Source organism: Stenella coeruleoalba (assembly GCF_951394435.1).
Source record: "Stenella coeruleoalba genome assembly, chromosome: X".
Taxonomy (NCBI): Eukaryota; Metazoa; Chordata; class Mammalia; order Artiodactyla; family Delphinidae; genus Stenella; species Stenella coeruleoalba.
This window is the reverse complement of record NC_137152.1, coordinates 39,886,857-39,910,046: the sequence shown is the minus strand read 5'-3', so window position 1 is coordinate 39,910,046 and position 23,190 is coordinate 39,886,857. Positions and strand designations below refer to the sequence as shown.

Here is a 23,190-nt window from a genome sequence, read left to right as displayed (position 1 = left end):
AAGCCATACCTTTTACCAATACTGTGAGAAATAAGTTTGTGAGGACAGCCCCAGTATCCCTGAAGAACTTTGTGAATGCACTTTCTTTTTAGGCCACACATCACAGTAGGAACTGCGGTCACTGCATTGGAAAACCTAAATGCAATGGGAGTAATTGGATCCATGGGTGTCAGGGGCCAAGTGGTGCCACTCATCCACCAAAGGCAAAGTGGGTATGGTTGCTGTAATGGACAACAGAGTCAAAACAGTAATCAGAATAGTCTGACTCATGCAGACCTATGGCATTGGCTAGTTGTTCATTGTGTTCCTACCAGTGAAATAGATAGGAAGTCTACCAAATTCTTACTTGATTTGTATAAGCAGAAAAGTTCTAGGCCAAGTGAACAAAAGTCTGGTCTGAATCATAAAAACAGAGTTGTGGTCCTTCAATCAATTCCCAGTTTACAGGCCTAGAAACCCCTGAATGAAGGGGAGACTGGAACTCCTTGAGGAAGGACCCTCGTACACTACCAAAAATTTATACTGTTAATCTTTTTCTCAGCCTTCCCCAAAGAGACCTATAGTCTTTTAACTGGGTAACTGTACATTGGAGAAAATAAAGTAATCGGACCTTTCAGGAACTACTGGACACTGGCCCTGAACTGACACTGTTTCCGGGAGACTTGAAATGCCACTGTGGCCCACCAGTCAGAGTAGGAGCTTATGGAGGTCAGATGATCAACGGAATTTTAGTGCAGGTGTGTCTCACAGTGGGTTCAGTGGGCCCCCAAACCCATACTGTGGTTACTTCCCCAGTTCCAAAATGAATAATTAGAATAGATACACAGTTGATCCTTGAACAATGCAGGGGTTAGAGGTGCCAACTCACCGCACAGTTGAAAATCCATGTATAACTTTGGACTCCCCCAGAACTTAACTACTAATAGCCTACTGTTGACCAAAAGCCTTACCAATAAAATAAACAGTCGATTAACACAATTTTGTATGTTATGTGTATTGTATACTGTATTCTTACAATAAAGTAGGCTAGAGAAAAGAGAATGTTGTTAAGAAAATCATAAGGAAGAGAAAATACGTTTACGGTACTGCACTGTATTTGTCAATACTTAAGTTTATGTCGTCTGTTTACAAGATGAATCATCTGTCTGTCAGTACCTACGTTAATATTGTCTTATATGATAAAAAACACTGTAACACTGTAGATGTTATATGTATTACTAACACTAGACATCAAAAATGAAAACATAATGTGAAAAAGGAATTCATATTTATTTACAGGTATAATGATTCATGCATTGATAATGAAGAAGCAGCAATATGATTGCTTTATGGTAGCCTAGCCTATACACTAATGAATGGTTATAAAATTTTGATGGCATTCAGTATTTCAGTTATGTTCATAGTACAGTATTGGAAACATAGTCATATTAAAAAAAAAAAAAAACAACCCCGGACTTTCCTGGTGGTGCAGAGGTTGGGAATCCACCTGCCAATGCTGGGGACACGGGTTCGAGCCCTGGTCCGGAAAGATCCCACATGCCACAGAGCAACTAAGCCCGTGCACCACAACTACTGAGCCTGCACTTTAGAGCCCGCGATCCACAGCTACTGAAGCCCACGGACCTAGAGCCCATGCTCCGCAACAAGAGAAGCCATCGCAATGAGAGGCCCGCACACCGCATCGAAGAGTAGCCCCCCGTTTGCCGCAACTAGAGAAAGACCCTGCGCAGCAACGAAGACCCAATGCAGCCAAAAATAAAAATAAAATAAAATATAAATAAATTTAAAAAAACCACTTGTGATAATAGGCTGATTCACAGTTTCTCCAATCACGAGAGGGAGAGGAATATCATACAATAATGAAATTCTTTGAAAGCAAAGTTATAAAACAGCAAGAAAACTAACACTTTATTCATTTTATATTAAATAGCACTCACCTTATGCATACGTAAGGATAAGCTATCCACTTCAATACTTCAAGCCTTGCACACAATGTTCTACATGTATATTTTCGTATATTTAATTTAAAAATCCATGTGTAAGTGGACCTTACAGTTCAAACCTGTGTTGTTCAAGAATCAACTGTACTCAGCAGTTGGCAGAATCCCCACATTGGTTCCCTGACCGGTGGTGTGAGGGCTAATATGGTGAGAACAGCCAAGTGGAAGCCACTAGAACTGCCTCTACCTTGGAATATAGTAAACTAAATGCGGTACTGCATTCCTGAGGGATTGCAGAGATTAGTGCCACCATCAGTGACTTGAAGGATGCAGGGGTGGTGGTTCCCATCACAACCCTATTCGCCTTGCCTATTTGGCCTGTGCAGAAGATGTATGGATCTTGGAGAATGACAGTCAATTGTCATAAGCTTAACCAGGTGGTGACTCCAATAGTAGCTATTGTACCAGATGTGGTTTCATTGTTTGAGCAAATTAACACATCCCTTGGTACCTGGTACACAGCTATTGATCTGGCAAATGCCTTTTTCTTCATGCCTGTCAATAAGTTTCACCAGAAGCAGTTTGCTTTCAGCTGGAAAGGCCAGCAATACACCTTCACTGTCCTACCTTCACAGGTACACCTTCACAGGCCTATATCAGCTCTTCAGCTGTATGTCATAATTTACTCAGCTATGATCTTGTTTGCCTTTCTCTTCCACAAGATATCACATTGATCCATTATGTTGATGACATTGTACTGATTAGGTCTAGTGAGCAAGAAGTAGCAACTACTCTAGGCTTATTAATAAGACATTTACGTGCCATGAAGTAGGAAATAAATCTGACAAAAATTAAAGGTCATTTTACATCAGTGAAATTTCTAGGGGTCCAGTGGGGTGGGGCATGTTGAGATATCCCTTCTAAGGTGATATCTAAGGTGCCCTCCTACAACCAAAAAGAGGCACAATGCCTCTTGGGCCTCTTGGGCCTCTTGGGATTTTGGAGGTAACATATTCCTCATTTGGGTGTATTACTCTGGGCCATTTTCTGAATGACACATAAAAGGTACTAGTTTTGAGTGGGGCCCAGAACCAAGAGAAGGCTCTGCAACAGGTCCAGGCTGCTCTGCCATTTAAGCCATATCATCCAGCAGATTCAATAGTGCTTGAAGTGTCAGTGACAGATCGGGATGCTGTTTGGAGCTTTGGGCAGGCTCATCTAGGTGAATTACAGCACAGGCTCTTAGGATTTTGGAGTAAAGCCCTGCCATCATCCACAGATAACTACTCTCTTTTTGAGAAACAGTTGTTGGCTTGCTGTCAGGCCTTAAGAGAGACTGAATGCTTCACTATGGCCACGAAGTCACCTTCACGGTGGAAATGACCCACCAAGCCAAGTTGGGCATACACAGCAACACTCCATCATCAAATGGAATTAGTACATATAATACGTGATCGGGCCCGGGCAGGCCCTGAAGGCACAAATGTCCACAGTCCCCAGTCCTCCTACACTGCCTTCTCTCCCCGAGACTGCACCTATGGCCTCATGGGGAGTTCCCTACGATCAGTTGACAGAGGAAGAAAAGTCTCGGCCCTGGTTTATAGATGGTTCTGCACAACATGCAGACACCACCCTAAAGAGGACAGTTACAGCACTACAACCCCTCTCTGGGACATTCCTGAAGGACAGTGGTGAAGGAGATTCCTCCCAGTGGGCAGAACTTTGGGCAGTACTCCTGGTTGTTCACTTTGCTTGGAAGAAGAAATGGCTACACATGTGATTACATATCGATTCATGGGCTGTGGCCAATGGTTTGGCTGCATGGTCAGGCACTTAGAAAGAACATGATTGGAAAATTGGTGACAAGGAAATTTTGGGAAGAGGTATGTGGATAGACCTCTCTGAATGGGCAAAAACCATGAAGATATTTGTATCCCATGTGAATGCTCCCTAAAGCGTGACCTTAACAGAGGAGGATTTTAATAATCAAGTGGATAGGATGACCCATTCTGTGGACACCAGTCAGCCTCTTTCCCCAGCCACCCGTCTCATCGCCCAATGGGCTCATGAACAAAGTGGCCATGGTGGCAGCAATGGGGGTTGTGCACAGGCTCCGCAACATGAACTTCCATTTATTAAAGCTGACCTGGCTACGGCCACCACCGAATAACCCATCTGCCAGCAGCAGAGACCAACACTGAGCCCCCTCTACGGCACCACTCCCCGGGGTGATCAGCCTGGTGGCAGGTTGGTTACATTGGACCACTCCCATCACGGAAGGGGAAGCATTTTGTCCTTACTGGAATAGACACTTACTCTGGATGAGGGTTTGCCTTCCCTGCACTTAGTGCTTCTGCTAAAACCACTATCCATGGACTTACAGAATGCCTTTCCACCATCATGGTATTCTATATAGCATTGCTTCTGATCAAGGAACTCACTCCATTGCAAATGAAGTGCAGCAGTGGGCCCACACTCATGGAATTCACTGGTTTACCATGGTCTCCACCATCTTAAAGCAGCTGGCTGCTTTGGAATGACCAGCTTTGGAATATGGAATGGCCCTTAAGAGGACTCAGTTACATTGAGTAATACCTTGCAGGTGATAATACCTTGTAGGGCTGGGCAAGCTTCTCCAGGAGGCTGCATGTGCTCTCAGTCAACATCTAACATATGGTGCTGTTTTTCCCATAGCCAGGATTCGTGGATCCAGGAATCAAGGGGGGGAAATGGTACCTCTAGTGACCCATTAGCAAAATTTTTGCTTCCTGTTCTCATATTATGCTCTGCTGGCCTAGAGGTCTTAGTTCCTCCAGCAGACACAACAATGATTCCATTGAACTAGAAGTTAAGACTGCAACCTGTCCATTTTGGGCTCCTTATGCCTCTGAATCAGTAGGCAATGAAGAGAGTCACTGCGCTGGCCGGGGTAATTGATCTTGACTACCAAGGGGAAATTGGGCTGCTATTCTATAACAGAGGTAAGGAAGAGCATGTCTGCAATACAGGAGATGCCCTAGAGTATCTCTTGGTATTATATGTCCCATGATTCAAGTAAATAGAAAGCTACAACAACCCAATCCAGGCAGGATTAGTAATGACCCAGACCCTTCGAGAATGAAGGTTTGGGTCACCCCTCCAGGTAAAGAACGATAACCACTTGTGGTGCTTGTTGAAGGCAAAGGGATTATGGAACAGAGGAAGAAGGTATTTATGAACACCAGCTGTTACCACATGACCTGTTACAAAAATGAGGACTGTAACTGTCCTGAGTATTTCCTCCTTTTTTGTTATATGTCTGTGTATGTATAATACCTTTCTTTCCTTGCCTCTGTTAACCCCTTATCATGTAACATAAGATGTATTCACTTTATATCATAGTATTTAAGTATTGTTATTAACTTTGCATCATAGTATTTTAGTTACGGGATAATCAAGAAGAGTAAACTTGACTCAAGGACTTTACCTTCTCTTCTGGGGAAGGACTTAGTGCATTTTTGGTGTACGCAGGATCCTTGTATCATGTTAGGTGGAAAGATGACCTTGTTACTGTCTTCATTTGGAGAGTAAGCATGACTTTAGGAGTTGTGTACAAGTGCCGAGTTGACCGGGCTGGGGGTAGATTTGTGATGGTTAATTTTATGTGTCAACTTGGAGGGTGTTTTGGATGAGATTAACACTTAACTCAGTGAACTCTGTGTAAATAGGTTGCCCTCCATGAGGTACGTGGGCCTCATCTACTCAGTTGAAGCCTGAATAGAACAAGAACAACCTCCCCCAAGCAAGAGGGAATTCTCCAGCAGGCGACCTTCAGACTTCATAATGTACCATTAGCTCTTCTGGGTCTCCAGATTGCCAGCCTTTGGACAGAAACTGTACCACTGGCTCTCCTTCATTTCTCAGCTGCTAGCCCACACTGCAGATTTTGGACTCACTAGTCTCCAGAAATGTGTGTGGCTGTGCATTGCAATGCTCACTTCATCCCCACCCTGTAACTGCAATAAAAATCCAAGTCAGTCTCCTTTCCTGTTCTCTCAAGACATTTTCAAACCAGCTTTGGAAGCCTGTCCTGCTCTCTCCATAAAACCTTTTTTTGTGAGTAATAAATCTTTGAATATCCTCGTGGTGTGTTAGTAGTATCATCAGTCTTGACATCTGAACCAAATTTTGGATGGAGGTCCATTGTGTCTTTATAGAGTGCCCACGACTGGTGGCCTCTGTTTACAGAAAGACTTCCTAGCTGGACATGTGAAGGGAAAGTGGAGTTGTAGGGGAATGGCTCCTCCATGGTGGCCTGACACCCTTGCATGTCTCCACATAGGCTTGAACTGCAGTTAATCTGAGGCTTGGTTAAATGCCTCATGACCTCCCAGAACATGAGGAGATGGAATGCTGTAAGGAGCCGCTACAAGGCCATCTCCCACACACCTCCTTATCTCCTCTAGGAGTCTGTCATGAGGCAGTTTCTCATCACATACCAGTTTCTGATGAGGTATGGGGCACTCTGTCCTGTGCCCCTTAGAACAGACCTGGAGAACATAAAATCACTCAGCTGCAGTCTAGATGTGGCTGTTCAGTAATGGAGTATCTCAAAACTTGCATTACCATCACACAGCCCCCTTTGTTTCTTTGTTGTCTTTTAGGGAATGTGGGGCAAGCACCTGGGGAGCTGGCACCTTTGGCTCATTTTTCTTTGCACTGTATATTTAAGTAATAAACTGTCTATATCTAAAAGTAGCTCATTGTATCTTTACCAGTCCAATCAGTCAGGTCTTGGCCTTGGCTTGTCTTGTATGTGTGAATTTGTTACCATATAATCCTGATTGTTAGTTATATCTTTTACCCATAAAATAAAATAATTAGCATACTTGTATTCATTCAACAGTTCTTAAACTTAATAAATACTGAGGGCTTACTATTTCTTTCAATCATTTGTATTTGGGAAGCCTTCAGTAAATTATCAAATGCAGCTGTGGGGCCAGTTCACCACCTGAGCGAATATCCCATAGTACTTTATGAAGCTAAGACGTTACAAATAATTGGTACTGGAAGATTCTGAAAAATGGAACCATCCTTTATAGACAAAATATTCTTCCCAATAAAGAGAAATTGGAGTACAAACCACAGGCGTCTTATGGTGTCTCATTTTTCACATTTCCAGTAAACAAATACCTGGTAAAATAACAGCAATATATTTTTGACATGTAGGACGTATGACAATCATTTATATAATAAAAATGTTATGGGCACCTGTGGGGCACCATGTTCCAGGCTCTGTGCCAGACTCTGGGGACACAGAGACAACCTAGTCTGGGTCACAGAGCCAGGGGACCTCAGAATTTAGAAGGTAGAGACATGCTAGCTAATAAGTATAATTTTGATAAGAACTATCAAATAACAAAGCAATGGGGTACCTGGGAACATCAGAGTATACCTCACCCCAGGAGATCAAAAATGGTTTTTCAGAAGCAGTGCTGTTTACAAAGGCAGGGGCTATGACTGCCCCCATTTTTCAGATGAGGAAACTGAAGATTAGGCAGGCAAAGTAACTTGGCAGAGGCCACACAGCTAGCAGATAGTCAGGCCAACTTTGAACCATGGCCTGTTGGACTCTAAAACCACTATTTGTTGTAATTACAACCATCACCTACCATTCTATTCCCCTAGCTCTGTTTGCCTCCAAATTAAAAAAATCTGCTAAAATCAGAGTAAACTCAAGTTAGGAAGAAACTTCCAGGGAAAGATGAATGAAAAACTTTTTGTAATTTTTCTGTTCCTTCTAACAGGGGAACCTTTAAAGTGAAAGCTCTGCCCAGCTGTGAGCAGTAAAGCGCTCTGAGGTAAACCTTTCATCTCCTCTCTTCCAGGAAACAGTTGTTTCTGGGGGAACTGCTTGCTCATGTGATTGGAACACAACCTAGAGGACAGTAAGGAGTAGAATGGGCAGCTTCATCTTCACAGCCCTTCACACTTATGAATTTATTTATTTTATTTATTTTAGGCTGCATAGGGTCTTTGTTGCTGCGTGAAGGCTTTCTCTGGTTGCAGTGAGCGGGGGCTACACTTCATTGCGGTGCCCGGGCTTCTCATTGCAGTGGCTTCTCTTGTCGCGGAGCATGGGCTCTAGGTGCACAGGCTTCAGTAGCTGTGGCTCACAGGCTCTAGAGCACATGCTCAGTAATTGCGCCGCACAGGCTTAGTTGCTCCACAACATGTGGGATCTTCCCGGACCAGGGCTTGAACCCATGTCCTCTGCATTGGCAGGCGGATTCTTAACCACCGCGCCACCAGGGAAGTCCCTTCACACTTACGAAGGTGTTTATCTTCCCTGGAAGGGACCTCCAATGCTGTTCTCACTTTCTGCCTGCTGCTCCTTGACCCACAAAATAAGTCAGGACAGACCCTATGTTTGTTGATTTCAGTACAGCTGCATTAACTCTGACCTAGAAGGTTTTAGCCTTTACAGAATTCTAAGCACAGTTCAAAACTGAAGGAATATCTGCAGTCTGTGAAACACAAAATGGTTCACTGCAGTCAAGAATGTTAACTACTTACTTTCTTGTGTCACCTACCTTCAAGTATAACTTTAAAATTAATGAATGTGTAACTAACACATTCTACAGCCATTATTCTTCTAAAAAACTATTCAAAAAAATCATTTTGTGGATTTTTATAATTCCATAAATTTGCTCTCTGGAGACTTCACCCCTTTGATTTTCACATTGATATGAACTGGACTTAAGTGTTGTCAAACATCTTGCTCAAGAGAACATGAGGATCCATTCCCATTTTCCAAGAGACATAAATAAAAATTTAACTCTTCTTATTTCCATGGGCCAAATTGAGAAAAAAACTCCTAACAATGGTCTGTAGCAAGGGAAACACTAACTATCCCAGGGTATGCTGCCCCTCTCTTTTTGGGCATTTGACCTCTTGGGACAGAAATGGCACCCCAGAGCCCACATTTACTAAACAATCTAAAATTTTTCTTCTTCTCAATGCCTCATATATTAGCTTTAATAAGAATTCTGATAACTTTTTGTTAACTTTTTATTATGGAAAATGTCAAATATACAAACGTGGAGAGAAACATATATAATGAACCGTCATTTAACCATCACCCAGCTTCAACAATTATCAAGTCAAGGCCAGTCTTGTTTCATCAATATCTCCAACACAATTAACATCCAGACTTATTATTCTAAAGCAAATTCCAGACATCATTTCAACTGTAAATAGTTGAGAATGTATCGCTTAAAGATAAGGACTCTTATTTTCAACATAACCACAATACTATTATTCCAACTAATATCAAATATCAAGTCAATTTTCAAATTATCCAGATTGTATCAAAATGTATTTATTTTACAGTTTAGTCAAATCAGGATCTGAAAAAGATCCATATATTACAACTGGAAAAAGATCCATATATTACAACTGGTTAAGTCTCTTAAATCTCTTTTAATCTATAGGTTCATCCTCCATTTCTTTCATTCTGGCAATCATTTACTGAAGGTACTAGGTCATCTGTCCTGTAGTTTCCTGCAGTCTGGATTCTGCTCATATCATCTCTGTGATGCAGAGTAATGTTTCTCTGTTCCCTGTATTTTCTACAGATCAGGAGTTATGTCTAGAGGCACAGTCAGATTTAGGTTAAAAAATATGAAATATATTTTTTCATAGGTAGTGTAGTGTACTGCCATTAGCAGACACATAATGTCTGGGATGACATAGACATATGAGTAAGAATTTTTGCTTTCTAATATCTCACAAATGCCTTTAAACACTTGTGTGACACCTGATGTACAAAAGCCACATATAAGCTAAACAGACAGCATTTGCTGTACTAACAGCAGATTAGAAGGTAAATGCTTTACCACTCAGTGTCATTACAAAATATTAATTTTATAGACAAACCTTCAGTGATATCTACCATATTTCTAGTGATGTCTTATATGCTAGATATATAAAAAAGACGAAGGAAATAAGTAAGGTCTTTGCACTCAAGGTCACATAACCTGGTGGGAAATACTGACATATAATCATAAAAGCACAAAAAAGGCCATAGGTGCAAAATTAGAAGTCTGTACAGATATAGTAGTAGTGCAACAACCTGGAGAGTAGTCATTGTAATAAACAGGGAGGAAGTGTCCAAAAGGATAGGACGAGCTGTGTCCTTGGGAGTGTGAAAGAGCTCACCTGTCTTCACAATTCCATTCATCATAGGGTTCACATACTTGATTCTTTCAAAGTAAATCTGAACAACATCTATGCCATTCACCTAAAAAAAAATATCTCATTAATAGTTTTATTGGTTCATCAATTCCTCTAGTCAACAAATATTTACTGAATTATGGTTCATCAACCACTTTGTATTGGAAAAGCCTTCAGTGAATTATCTAATGCAGTTCCACTATAAGGCCACATGAGAGCCTGAGGAATAACAGATTGTCCTAGTTAAAATATAAAGCTAAGAAATCAATACACTAGTATTACAGTGTTATAGAAAACACTAGTAGTAGACATTTATAATCTGTGGATCAATGACAGATGTCTCCAAATTTTAGCCACTGTTCTAGGCTCTGAGGATATGGGCAGGCTGAGTCCTAGTCCTCAAAGAGTTCATAGTCTAACAGGCCAAACAGTCATTCAGAAAGATGATTACAATACTAGAACAATGCTGAAAATATTTCCTGTTTTGCTTGGTGCTTCCACAAAAGGAACCCTGAAAAAGAGAACTCTGGCCAGTTGTTAGTACTATAGGTTGAAAGCAGCATTTTCACCTTCCTTTTCCCAGTTAACAACTATTGATGGAGGAATTGCTCTTTCTTCCACCTAAAGGGAAGTGGGAGGAGCAGCTCCAGCTTCAGAACCCCTTACCCATCTGTCCCAGAAGGGCCCTCTAATGTTGCTAGTACTTTAGAAGCTGCCTATTCCTGTTGCTTACACGTGTGTGAGCCCGTGTGCAAGCACACATACACCAATATTTATTTGATGTTTCTAAACACAAAAATGTTGAAATATTTACAGTTCTTTTAAAATTAAACCATACAACAGAATTCAAAATATTTATAGCCACCCCCATCCCTTTCAGAGTTACTTCTTTCAACAGTGATCTGATCAGCAAAACAGGTTTCTTAGAAAATATAATATATTGGGCATCCAGGGAAACGATATATCAAACATATCAATATTACCTTTACTCCAACATGTCTTCTTAAAACTTTTGTTAAGGCACTTGCCCAGTTTGGGGGAAAAAACCTAGTCTTTAAAAAATATGCTGGAAACAAATTTCTACCTCATGTCTGAAAGTCTTAATTATCTTTGATCAATGCACTATTTCCTTTCTGGAGAGAATGAATTGAAAGATTCATCTGTACATTTTTAGTGTAATAATCTTATAAATAATGCATGGCTGCTATGTAATGACTGTAGGAAGAAAATTCCAACTGTTGATGGATCAAGTTCTTGGAGGATGGAGGTTAACTAGATACCATTTGGTTTGTTACCTCTGTGTCAACTGTTTTAAGCTGAATTCTTTGGATTTCTCTTTTAAAATGAAAGACTTTTTAGGTTCTTTCATTTAACTTTTTCTTGACTGAACTCCAAAAGCATAACAAGACCTGACCATGTGAATTTGAAAGCTTAAAGTGTGATAACTGTAAAATGTTCTTTTGCAATTTAGAAATGAAAGGAGTCTTACAGATTGCATAAATTGAAGATAACTGGGAACTGAAGATAATCCTAGCAAGTGATAGAACTCAGTACAAATCTTTCAGAATTAAATACGGCAAATATCTGCAGGCTAACAAGAGTTGATTAACATCAACACTGTACTTTTCACATTTGTCAAATACGAGTTGAAAAGTCAAAACAAGATGGTGCATTATTATCTCTAAGGATGCCATGTACAAGTTAAACCTCCCAGGTGCTTGTAGCAACATTTTAGATGGAGACAGTATTATATATGAAATGGTCATAAAACAATAATCCAATTTCACTGCTGTTACTGTATACTTTGAAAAATTTCAGGTTACTGAGAATATCATTCATTGATTTGGATTGTTAGAATAGGAAACGTCAACTTGTGGGATTTAGAAAGTTTGTTTAAAAAATAAAATATCTTTCTGTACAAAAACATATTTTTGAAACACATATTTGATAATTCTACATAATTTTGAATATGAAATAATAATTGGTTTTTAAAATCTGTTCATTCTCTACTCATTCCTTTGGCAACATTGGTTTTGTCAATTACAATACGTACTTTATTTAGACATATTTCTATATAGCAAAGACCTTATTTTAAAAATTGGCACCGAAGTTGAAAAAGAAAACGTAGTGATATTCAATTCTACCAGTGATTGTGTTCTTTATAAAAGGTTAATTTATAGAATAAAAATGTGTTTAAATTACAGTTATTATCCACTTATATTATTATTGATCTGTAGAATATTTTTAAGATGTTAAGTGTTATATATAGAAAGACATCCCCACCCATACTCTTTTCACAAAGTAGGCATTTCCTCAACCTTCTTGAGAAAAGATCAAGAGTTCCAAGTTTCTAAACTTTCAAAATTTCTTAATACAGAGTGCATTAACAGTGACCCCCCCAAAAGTTAGTTGACTGACACAAAATATCTATCAATAATGATTAAGAAATATGACACATTCTAGGTTGCCCTAGAAATTAAAAATGATCTTTCTAAGTGCCAATATCCACTTCATGAAGTAGGCTTTACTCTACCTACTTACTATGGCTAGGGGAATAAAGGTAGTCCAAAAGAAACCTAAGCACTTTAGATAGGATCCCTAATTTCAAGCAAGTACTGAAGCAAACATAAGCGCTTTTAACTTGGCACCCAAAAAAGTCTGTCATGTGACACAAAACCTTTATCCTAAATCTTTAGGAGAGATCGGCCAGGCGTCCTAACATTTTGAGAAGTCTGTAGCAGCTGAATATCAAGAAAGCTAACTCACTCAACTGGGATGTAATTACCATATACTATTCTAGTCCTTTGGCTACTGGTATTCAGACAAGTTTAAGTGGACTATCACAAATTCACATATGCGGACTTTCATTCAAAGACTAATCTGTATTGAGAGAATGTTGTTCTAGGGCACTGAGACAGGAGCAATGGGAGTTGGAACTCAAGCATGCTAAATCACACTCGGAATACAGTTTTCATAATATGTACATATTAGGCTATGTACATAACAATACCTTCCCGAGAGGGCGATTACTCTATAAAATAATATTTTGCTAAGCTACATTTGGGCTAAATGGGAAATGGCTATTTCAAGTAAGAAGTAAAAAACTACCAGTTGTGAAAATGTTCTGAAAATCGAATTATCCACATATGAATTAAGCAGTTTCTGAAAAGGGCAAATTAGATCACATATCTGAAGATAAAATTATTGTTCAGTGTGGAAAGTGCACATGATGTAAAATTTCCCTGGTGGTGCAGTGGTTAAGAATCCGCCTGCCAATGCAGGGGACACAGGTTTGATCCCTGGTCCAGAAAGATCCCACATGCCACGGAGCAACTAAGCCCATGCGACATAACTACTGAGCCTGTGCTCTAGAGCCCACGAGCCACAACTGCTGAGCCTGCGTACCACAACTACTGAAGCCTGCACGCCTAGAGCCCATGCTCCATAACAAGAGAAGCCACCGCAATGAGAAGCCCGTGCACCACAACGAAGAGTAGCCCCCGCTCGCTGCAACCAGAGAAAGCCAGCACGCAGCAACGAAGACCCAACGCAGCCAAAAAAAAAAAAAAATTCTTAAATACTTCTTTGAAATTCAACACTGGTCCTTCAAACCAATCCCCATCACAGAAGGGCTTGCTGACAAGGGCTAATGCTGTGAATGAGAAAACAACTTAAGAGAAAAAATTAATGAAGTTGCCATACAACCAAGGTGATCAGATTTTAAAGGCCTTCACTACAAAAAACCCACAAGACTGGTACCAAAAGTGCACATACGCACACAGACACACGCAGACACATACGGACACACACACACGTGTGAACTGTAAAGAAAAAACAAAACCACAACACGTATACACGTGTACACACACACACACACACACCCGCCCCCCAAAGACTGGGTCAGCAGTTAAGGCACCTTTATAAAAAACAAACAAACAAACAAACAAACCAAAAAATCCCATGTGGCTTTGGCTTTCCGAAATGTGTTACAGTGCTACCAAGAAGCGATTCTGAAAGCATCTGAAAACGTGCAAAATGTCTGAAAACAGTGCCTGGCAACTGAGACAGTTTGCAAGCGTGATTCAGAGGTCTGCCAAGGAAACAAAAGAAGCCTCCCTCCTCCCGGTGAGACCTCACACGGCACCAGGGGCGCTCCGGGCACTATTTACTGTCAGGTAGGTGGAAAGCAAGAGTCTGTGCAGGAGCGGTACATACTAGGGATCGCTCTCTGGCGGGGACGGGGCCATGGAGTTTCCACTGGTTGGGGAACCGCCCAGCTTTAGTTTTTGCAGATATTCGGCATGCACGGGCTTGTGGCACTGGAGAACCTTGATCGCATCTTCGACTTTGAACCACTCTCGCTTCCTCCCAATGCTAACCGAATCTTCCCAATCCTCCAGAATCTCAGTGACAGTCAGTACATACACGTACGTTCTGTGCTTGCGATCTTGGTTCTGCTCGAAAATGCCCAGGAGCCGGCCCAACTTCCCCTTGACTCCCGCCTCTTCGTACACCTCGCGGACTGCAGCACCGCCCGGCTCCTCCTCGGGCTCCATGCCCCCGCCCGGCACGATCCAGCGGTCCGGGTACCGACTGCTACTCACTAACAGCACCTCGTCTTCGCGCTCGCTCCGGAAGCACAGGCACGCCGCCCGCTTCTTGAACCCCTCCGGGTCGTAGGTCCGCGTCTGGTTCGGCTTGCACTTCATCCTCGAGGCCGCTCGCCGCTGCTCGGGTCCCCGCTGCCGCCGCCACCGGGACGAGGGACTCCGAGGTGCTGCCGAGAGAAAGGGCCGCGGCGAGGGGCGGCGAGAGGCGGCGAGAGAGAGAAGCGCCTCAGCCCGCGAGCCCCGGGCGCTCGGGGAAGATGAGGCGGGGGCGGGGACGGAGGCGGGGGCGCGCGAGGTACGTCAGTCGGTCCGTCCCCCCGCGCGGCCGGGGGGTCCCGGGCGCAGACGCCTGAGTGGAGGAGGCGCCACCGCCCCCGCCCCCATCCCCGCCTCCGCCCCGGAGCCCGCCACTCTGCGCGGAGCCCACCCGCGTCTCCGGTGCGCGTCCGCGTCCCTCCCTCCTCAGCCGACGGGGCCGGGGTTGAGCGAGGTGAGGCGCATTCGCGGGCGCGTCCGCGTCCCCGGGCACGTGCGCGTTCCCGTCGGAGGGCGGGGGGCGGGGGTCTCGTGGCTCCCGCAGCGCGCGGCGCCTGGGGCGCACTGCGCAGGCGCCCCGCACCTCCGGGCTGGGAATCTGCAGCCCCCGGGGTGAAATGCACCGCCTTGTGACCTGGGCCAAGCTTGCTTCCACGTGTGCCTTCGAGCCAGACGTGGCTGTGGCGCGGCCGGACGTTTCTCCTCACCCTCCCCACCAGGTTGCAGGAAACACACACGCAATCGTTTTACACACAGGACGGACGGTCAAGTGCGTGTGGTCCTCGTCATCACCCATAAGGTAGAGTGCCGGCTTACTTACAGGAAGGCCCCGGTTTTGTCAAGACGATCCTCGGTATTCTTGACAAAACAGTACCTAATCTTTGCTGAGTCATATCATGCAGTTTTGTTTCTTCAGCAGGTTCTTCACCTTGCCAGGCATCTCGGCACAGCCCATAAGTGAACACCTTTCTTGAACCCCTATTGACATCTTACCCAACCTCTGGTCCTCGGTTTGCTCAGCAGTAAACTCCTCACCTACTTGGTTCAGACCTTTGCACTTTGGGTCATGTTCACCCAACAGCTGGAGAACCACCCAAAGCAGTGTTTTATTAAATCCCAGGAATCTCTCCCCTCCACACACTCCACCCTTGTCTCTCTTTCTCATTGAGAAGTACTGGTTGAGGCTTTGGGAAACATGCCTCTGGCAATCCCTTCATATTTTGCATGTTGATTTTTAGAAGCCTCCTGGCCAGGGACTCCAGCAAGGCCACTTGGTGCTCTCTCCCCTCTGTCTGGTCATCCTGTCCCCTTGGCCAAGAAGTGGCCCTCCCACAGCCCCAGATGTAACAGCCTAAAGCCTTCCCCCTCCTTCGTATTTTTTCTTATTGTTTCCCTGCTCTCACAGTAACCTGTGGAGAAGACCTCTGATATCCCCTCCCTTTTGCCTTATTGCAACTTAGGCATCTTTGTCTCTCTCTTACCCACAGACCGTCTGCTGGCATCAGGCAAGCAGGATCACAACACCTCACTTTTCCAGTGAAATAATCCATTCATCAAGGAGAAATTGAATCGGAAAGGTATGTGGAAAATGGTTACGAAACATACAGTCCGGTTTTTAAATAACAAGTTAGTTCAGCTTGCCAGTTCAGCTTGTTCCACGCCGTGTGTATCCAAATAGCTCATAAAATTGATTCTGTTCCTGGTGGCAAGACTACCCTCAATATCTAGAAGTATAATAAGACAAAAATATATGGGCATAATATAATAAAACTGTATGAAGAAAATGGTAAAATGGAGAAATGAAGAGAATGACCTCAACCAATAGCGATACTAGTGCTAATGACCATATTTTACCGATATATGGATGATCAAGGAACATTTGGAGGAAGGCAACATACCGTGATTAAAAACAAACTAGGAGGACTTCCCTGGTGGCCCAGTGGTTAAGACTCTGCGCTTCAATGCAGGGGGCACGGGTTGGATCCCTGGCTGGGGAACTGCCTCACGCCGCGAGGTGTGGACAAAACAAACAAACAAACAAAACACAACAAAAAAACCCCCAAAACACTAGGAAAATAGATTTCAGCACAGGCTGTATACCTCAGTGTGCCCATACTCACAAATAAATGATGTTAAACAACTAGAAACAAAATCCATTATAGTCAGGATCTAGGCAAATATACCAATTATCACCCATATTATTACATATCATTTTAGATTTTCTCTCCCGTGCAATGAGATTGTAAAGAGAAAAAAGCCTACCATTTTGATAAATAAGACAAAATTGTCATTCTTAGCAGATGGTAGGAATATATTCTTGGGAAACACCTAAGAAACGATGTAAAAATAAATTTCTTTAGGGCTTCCCTGGTGGCGCAGTGGTTGGGAATCCGCCTGCCGATGCAGGGGACACGGGTTCGTGACCCGGTCCGGGAGGATCCCACATGCCGCGGAGCGGCTGGGCCCGTGGGCCATGGCCGCTGAGACTGCGCGTCCGGAGCCTGTGCTCCGCAGCGGGAGGGGCCACAATGGTGAGAGGCCCGTGTACGGCAAAAATAAATAAATAAAAATAAATAAAAAATAAATTTCTTTAAATGGTAGACGTTAATAAACATTAACATTTAAAATCCCAAGAGCTTTCATGTATGCCAGCAATAACCTTGTAGAAAATATAATGTGGAAACGATGACATCACAGTAGCAATATCAACCACTACAAAGTAAACAAAATACCGAGGGATCCTAAAAAATATGGTTAGGGCATTGTAGTAGAAAATGATAAAACTTGTACTCAACTCTAAAAGATATTTGAATTAATCAAGAGGAACTTTAGCAAAGCTGGGAGATTGGACTGGTGTCTGCAGGGAGGTGTGGACCAAACAGGCCCCAGCCACATCACCAGTCTGCTTCACAGTTACCAGGTAGTATGTCCTTGTCTCACCAGAGGTGCCGTTTTATAGTCTGCTGCATCACTCCCACATCAGATTATGCCTATGCAATATGTCTGTGCTGGGGGTGGGGCATATTTATTGGAAGGGGGAGGAGAAGCAACATTATAATATGGAAGGAGGTAGAGACTGAATTCCTACTGGCAAAGTCATAACATGTTCCTGGATAAAGAGATCCACAGGTTGTAGGTTTAGTGCAATGCCAAGGAAGTTTCCAAATTAGTTTTTTTCCAAATTTCATAAAATAATTTTATTTTCCACCTGTTAAAACAATAGGGCAAGACAGTTTTAACTTTTTCTAAAGAAGAGTAGAAATCTTTTTTGGGAGACTAGCACTCTGCTGTCTGGTTTATCTATAGTTCATTGTTTCTCCACTGATGAACAGGGTTGTTTCATGAGCCACTGTGGTAGCAGACTGTTACAGCAACAGCTGTGATACGTGCATGCCTCCCACATTGTCCTTGGCCTTGGCACGGAGCTTGCTTTGTGCCATGGGACCATAGCAAGTGTGAAGCAAGCAGAGAATTGAAAAGTGCCTGTGCACTGGGGTTTGCCCTCTCTTGCTGCTCGTGAAACAAGATGACAACAATGTGAAGAAGCCTGGGCTAGGTGAATGATGAGAGATCCACAGTCCATGCATCGCCTTCACCCCACCTTACAGTGGATCCTTTGCCAGAAATGTAGGTGAGACCATCCTAGACCATACAGCCCGCAGCAGAGCCAGTTAGCCGATAGAGCACTGACCACGGATGCGTAAGTAAGCCCTCTGAGAAGAGCAGAAGGACCAGTCACCCGAGCCCAGCTGAAGTCGTTGGGCTGCAGAATTATGAGCAAAAGAATCAGTTGTTGTTTAAAGCCACTAAAATTTGGGGTGGTTTCTTATACATCAAGAGCTAGCTGACACCACCATTAACTGCCATCCATCAAAATCCAACCAAAAATAAAGAAAGTATGTTTGCCAGTAGAAATTCCACCTCTTCTTGAAGAGGTTGCCATTGAACTTTCCCTGGAGTCAGAAGGAGAGGGATGAAGTTAAGACATGTAATATTTGTACGTGTCAGTCTTTGTGCCAGACCCTGTGTTGAGCCCTGTATCCTGTTTAACTGACAGCCCATTAAATCCTAAGGAGACAGTTATTATTTCCGTTTCATAGAAGAGAAGGCTTAGAGTGGAGTTAGTATTTGAATTCAAGTCTTCATGTCTCTATAGCTGTGCTCTCACAAAGTCACCATGTCTTGTCAAAAGGATTCTTTTTATCAAGAGCTACGGTTTGTTGTGGCATTTAAAAAAATTTATTTTATTGAAGTGTAGTTGATTTACAACGTTGTATTCATTTCTACTGTATAGCAAAGTGATTCAGTTATACATATGTATACATTCTTTTTCATGTTCTTTTCCATTATGGTTTATCACAGGATATTGAGTATAGATCCCTGCGCTGTACAGTAGAACCTTGCTGTTTATCCATTCTATATATAATACTTTGCATCTGCTAATCCCAAACTCCCAATCCATCCCTCTCCCAGCCTCCTCCCCCTTGGCAACCACGAGGCTGCTCTCTATGTCTGTGAGTCCTTTTCTGTTTCGTAGATAAGTTCATTCGCGTCATATTTTAGATTTCACATATAAGTGATATCACATGGTATTTGCCTTTCTCTGTCTGACTTCCTTCACTTAGTATGATAATCTCTAGGCCCATCCATGTTGCGGCAAGTGGCATTATTTCATTCTCTTTTGTGGCTGAGTAGTGTTCCATTGTATATAGGAACCACATCATCTTTATCCATTCCTCTGTCGATGGACATTTAGGTTGTTTCCATGTCTTGGCTGTTGTGAAGAGTGCTGCAGTGAACACTGGGGTGCATGTATCTTTTCAAGTTATGTTTTTCTCCAGATATATGCCTGGGAGTGGGATTGCAGGATCATACGGCAACTCTGTTTTTAGTTTTTTTGAGGAACCTCCATACCGTTTTCCACAGTGGCTCCACCAGTTTACATTCTGTTGTGGCATTTTTGGATGACGTTCAGAGTTGACTTCTTAGGTAAGGTGTTCATTTGCTAAGGGTCACTGAGTTCAAAGGAAGCTATTTCCGCTCTGGATGTTCTTCTCCTGAGAAATATAGTGAAAAGCCCACCTGAGGGCCCATCTCACTCCCACCAATGAAGGATGTCACCTTGACACGTTACTTAACAACTTGACGTTCAATTTCCCCTGCAAGCATAAAATGGAATTAGTGTTACAGAGAAGAAGACGTTCTATTTTGTCATCATCCTGGGCATTGATTTTGATTTGTCGAGGGTCCGCTTTATGCATGTAATATTTATTTACCAGCAAAATTGAAAAATGAGTATCAAAATCTCCTTTCAACAGATTAAGAGACAGGCTGAGATGGGTTTAAGGAGGTGAGGCAGCAAGTGATGGAGCTGAGTCACACGCTGGTCTGCCTGACACCAAAGGTAATCTTCCCTTCACTATGACAGATTTCGCACGTGTTGAGAGTTGCTGAGATACACACACAGTGCATGTCATTCCTTGTGGCGCAGACTTCCTCCGCTCTCGTTTTTTTCTGCCTGGGAGATCTGGGCAGCCAGGAGAACACAGCTTCTATGTAATGTTCTAAAACTGAGAGGATCTGCTCTGAGCGCAACTAGTCTGGGATACATATTTCCACATGTTTTCTGATTTAGGAAAGAGCAGGCAGATTGGAAAGTGACAGCAACATTAGAAGCATGGTCCTGGGAAGTTGGGTGCCTTTCTTGGTGAGATGGGCATGGAACCTAGAGCTGCCTCTTTTGTGATTAATTTTAAGTGGAATGCAATTCTAAGAGGGAGGAGCTCTCCAGAACAGCTGTCACCGCAGAAGGAGAACGTTACAGACCTTCTGAGAGCCTTGTGGTCTTCACAGCTGCACCCAGCTTTCAGGAGAGTGACCACACATACCTGAGAGGATTTCTAGACGTACTAAAGGGAAGCAGAGTCGGGAAATGTGATTTTAGTAGTAGTCAGTGAGTGGGAAAAAAATGGGTGTTTTGTAAACCAAATGCCCTAGAACTTAAGTCTGGCTCTCTCAGTAGCTGTGCAGCCTTAAGCAAGTGAATATCTTGGACCTTGATAGTTCTCATCTGTAAAATGGGGATAGTAAAAGTACCTAACTCATTAACTTCAACCCTCCCCCAAAGGCTTTCCTGACCATGTGTACTCACCCACCCCTTACACTGCGATTAAATGACCCTCCTCCATTTTACCGGGCTCCCTTGACTTTAATTCTGTCATGGCTCTAATCAAGGATCGAGCGCTGTGATGATCTGTCTGCATGTTTGTGAGAAATTGAAAGGCTAGGGTCCAGCCTGATACATACCTGTTCCCCCTGAGTCAGCACAGTGACCTGAGCTCGGCATCCAGCAGGGATTCAAAATACATTGATTGACTGAAAGAGTGTGACAGAGCCTACATGGATCATAAAGGATGGTTCTCATTGTACCTAATAATTGTTTATTACAAATATAAAATGAAAGACGAGTGAAGAGAGGCAACTCCACACATAGCTTTTCACGTGTGTGAAAAGGGAGGCTTCATCATGTTCCTTGGATAATCTGTTTTTCCTTGAAACACAGCAAGGGCTTCAGGGTGGGGCTACAGTAGGTAGTTCAGTAGAAACTTCTCAAATACAAAGGGATTGGAACAAAAAAATACCTCCCCATTTTTTTTTCTTTGCTTAATGGATGAACCATGGGGATGAATACGGGACTTGTAAGTTTGTGATTTTGTGAGTAACGGCACACGTGTGCACAGTCACGGGCGTGAGCCCAACGGTCAATGGAGGTCAAGTCCAGGTGAGTGTTTCCACTCTCTCGCAAAGAGGCAGCACTCCTTGATTTCTCCTGCTTCTTTGATCACTCCCTCTGGTCCCCTGACTGCTGTATCCCTGCTCTTCACTGATACTGTCCTCTGTACAGACCTCTAATTCAGCAACTAAACCCTTCCTAGCGCTGTTCCGTTCATGGCTCAGAGTCAAATGCGAAACCCTCAGAAAGGTGTACGAGGCCCTACAAGATCTGGCCCCATTTCCTCTCTGACTTTACCCCACCAGCCTCGCTTCAGTCACTCAGGTCCAGGACTCTGCAGTTTCTGGATCTTGTCAGCCAGGCTCCCTCCTCAGGGTCTTTGCTCTAGCTCTTCCCTTTGCCCGGATGCTCCTCACCCACATCTGCCTGGCTGACTTCCTCATTTCCCTGGAGGCCTTGCTCAGTTCTCGCCTTCTCAGTGAGGGCTAAGCAGGCCACAGAACAGCATATTGCCAAGTGCACCCGTCTTTCCCACCCTCCACCCTATCCCTGATCCCCTTTGCCTTGGCCTAAATTGTCCTTTTGTTATAACACTTATCAACTAACAGACTCTGTTATTTACTTCTTTGTTATGTTTGTTGCTTATCTCTGTCCTCCCCCAGAGCTCCCAGCTGTGAGGTCCTTGGTCTTAGGGATCTTTGTCTCTTGCTCACTGGTCAATCTCCAGCAGCCCAGAACTTTGCTGAGCACACATTGTAGTCATGCAGAGGATATCTGTTGATGTAATGAGTGTGTCTGCCTCCCTTGGTACATTGTGATACCCTTGAGGGCAAGGGCCATGTTTCATTGGTCTTTGTCAGTCCATGATCCAGGACACTTTCTGATACAACTGGGAAGGCACTACGGAATATTCATTGAATTAATCAATCCGTTAATTAATTAATTTGTGAAAGCGATACTAACAGGGAAAACATTCTGTTTACAAACTGCAGTTATTCCAGTAGGTGCCATCTGTGTGAGCACCATGTCTGTATCAGCTGCCATGCAAACTCTGCTGGTCGGCGCGGCCAGATGTCTGACTCATTTTCCGTGGATCCCTCCTAGGCCAGCCCTGTGCTTACTACACAGCATGACTTAGGGTGGCGTTTCCAGACCTCAGGCCTTCGTCACCTAAATAGACTTTGCTTTATCTGCGCAGAACATGTACTAATTTACATAATATATTTTCTTCAAATAAAAGTGTATCTTTGAGAATAAAAGTAATCATACAGTTAAACGTGGTGAACGCAAAAGAATGTCATGAGCTAGTTGAAATGAAAGTTGAGATTAATGTGAAGTAATAGTACATGCAGCGATGGGCACCAAGCTAGGCTCTTCATTGATCTTCTGTAGTTGAATCCTAGGACTACAGGATTTGTAGTTGAATTCCTTCAGAGGAAATATTGTCATTCCCACTTCGTAAGGGAGACTGTTGAGATGACGGACATTCTGTAAGTTGCCCACGATCTGGCAGTAGATAGCCCAAATGAGAGGGAAACTCGGGGCTCACCGATGATAACACCCCAGAAAGAGTGCAGCATAGGCAGACCCCCGCTTAATTTGCTCCCAGCAGTCCTGTCCGGTTCCCTTCCTTTTTTCACTGATCCAGCTCTCCAAA

General features: G+C 43.3%; 1 protein-coding gene and 1 long non-coding RNA gene across 6 annotated transcripts in view; one reads left to right on the top strand and one right to left on the bottom strand.

The window, feature by feature from the left end:
• Positions 1–8,967: 8,967 nt before the first annotated feature.
• On the bottom strand, positions 8,968–15,008 carry LOC307180473 (diphosphoinositol polyphosphate phosphohydrolase 3-beta). The gene is made up of 2 exons (XM_079910779.1): positions 14,370–15,008; positions 8,968–10,221 (listed from the first exon to the last, which is right to left on the bottom strand). Coding segments are annotated over exons 1-2 (495 nt in total). The 5' UTR covers positions 14,864–15,008; the 3' UTR covers positions 8,968–10,220.
• A 156-nt stretch (positions 15,009–15,164) lies between these two features.
• LOC307180474 overlaps positions 15,165–23,190 on the top strand; it is a 161,660-nt gene continuing 153,634 nt past the window's right edge. For all 5 annotated transcript variants that reach the window (XR_013825742.1, XR_013825743.1, XR_013825744.1 and 2 more), the window contains exons 1-2: positions 15,165–15,599; positions 16,288–16,377. This is a non-coding gene — a long non-coding RNA (uncharacterized lncRNA). The remainder of the gene's footprint in view (positions 15,600–16,287; positions 16,378–23,190) is intronic.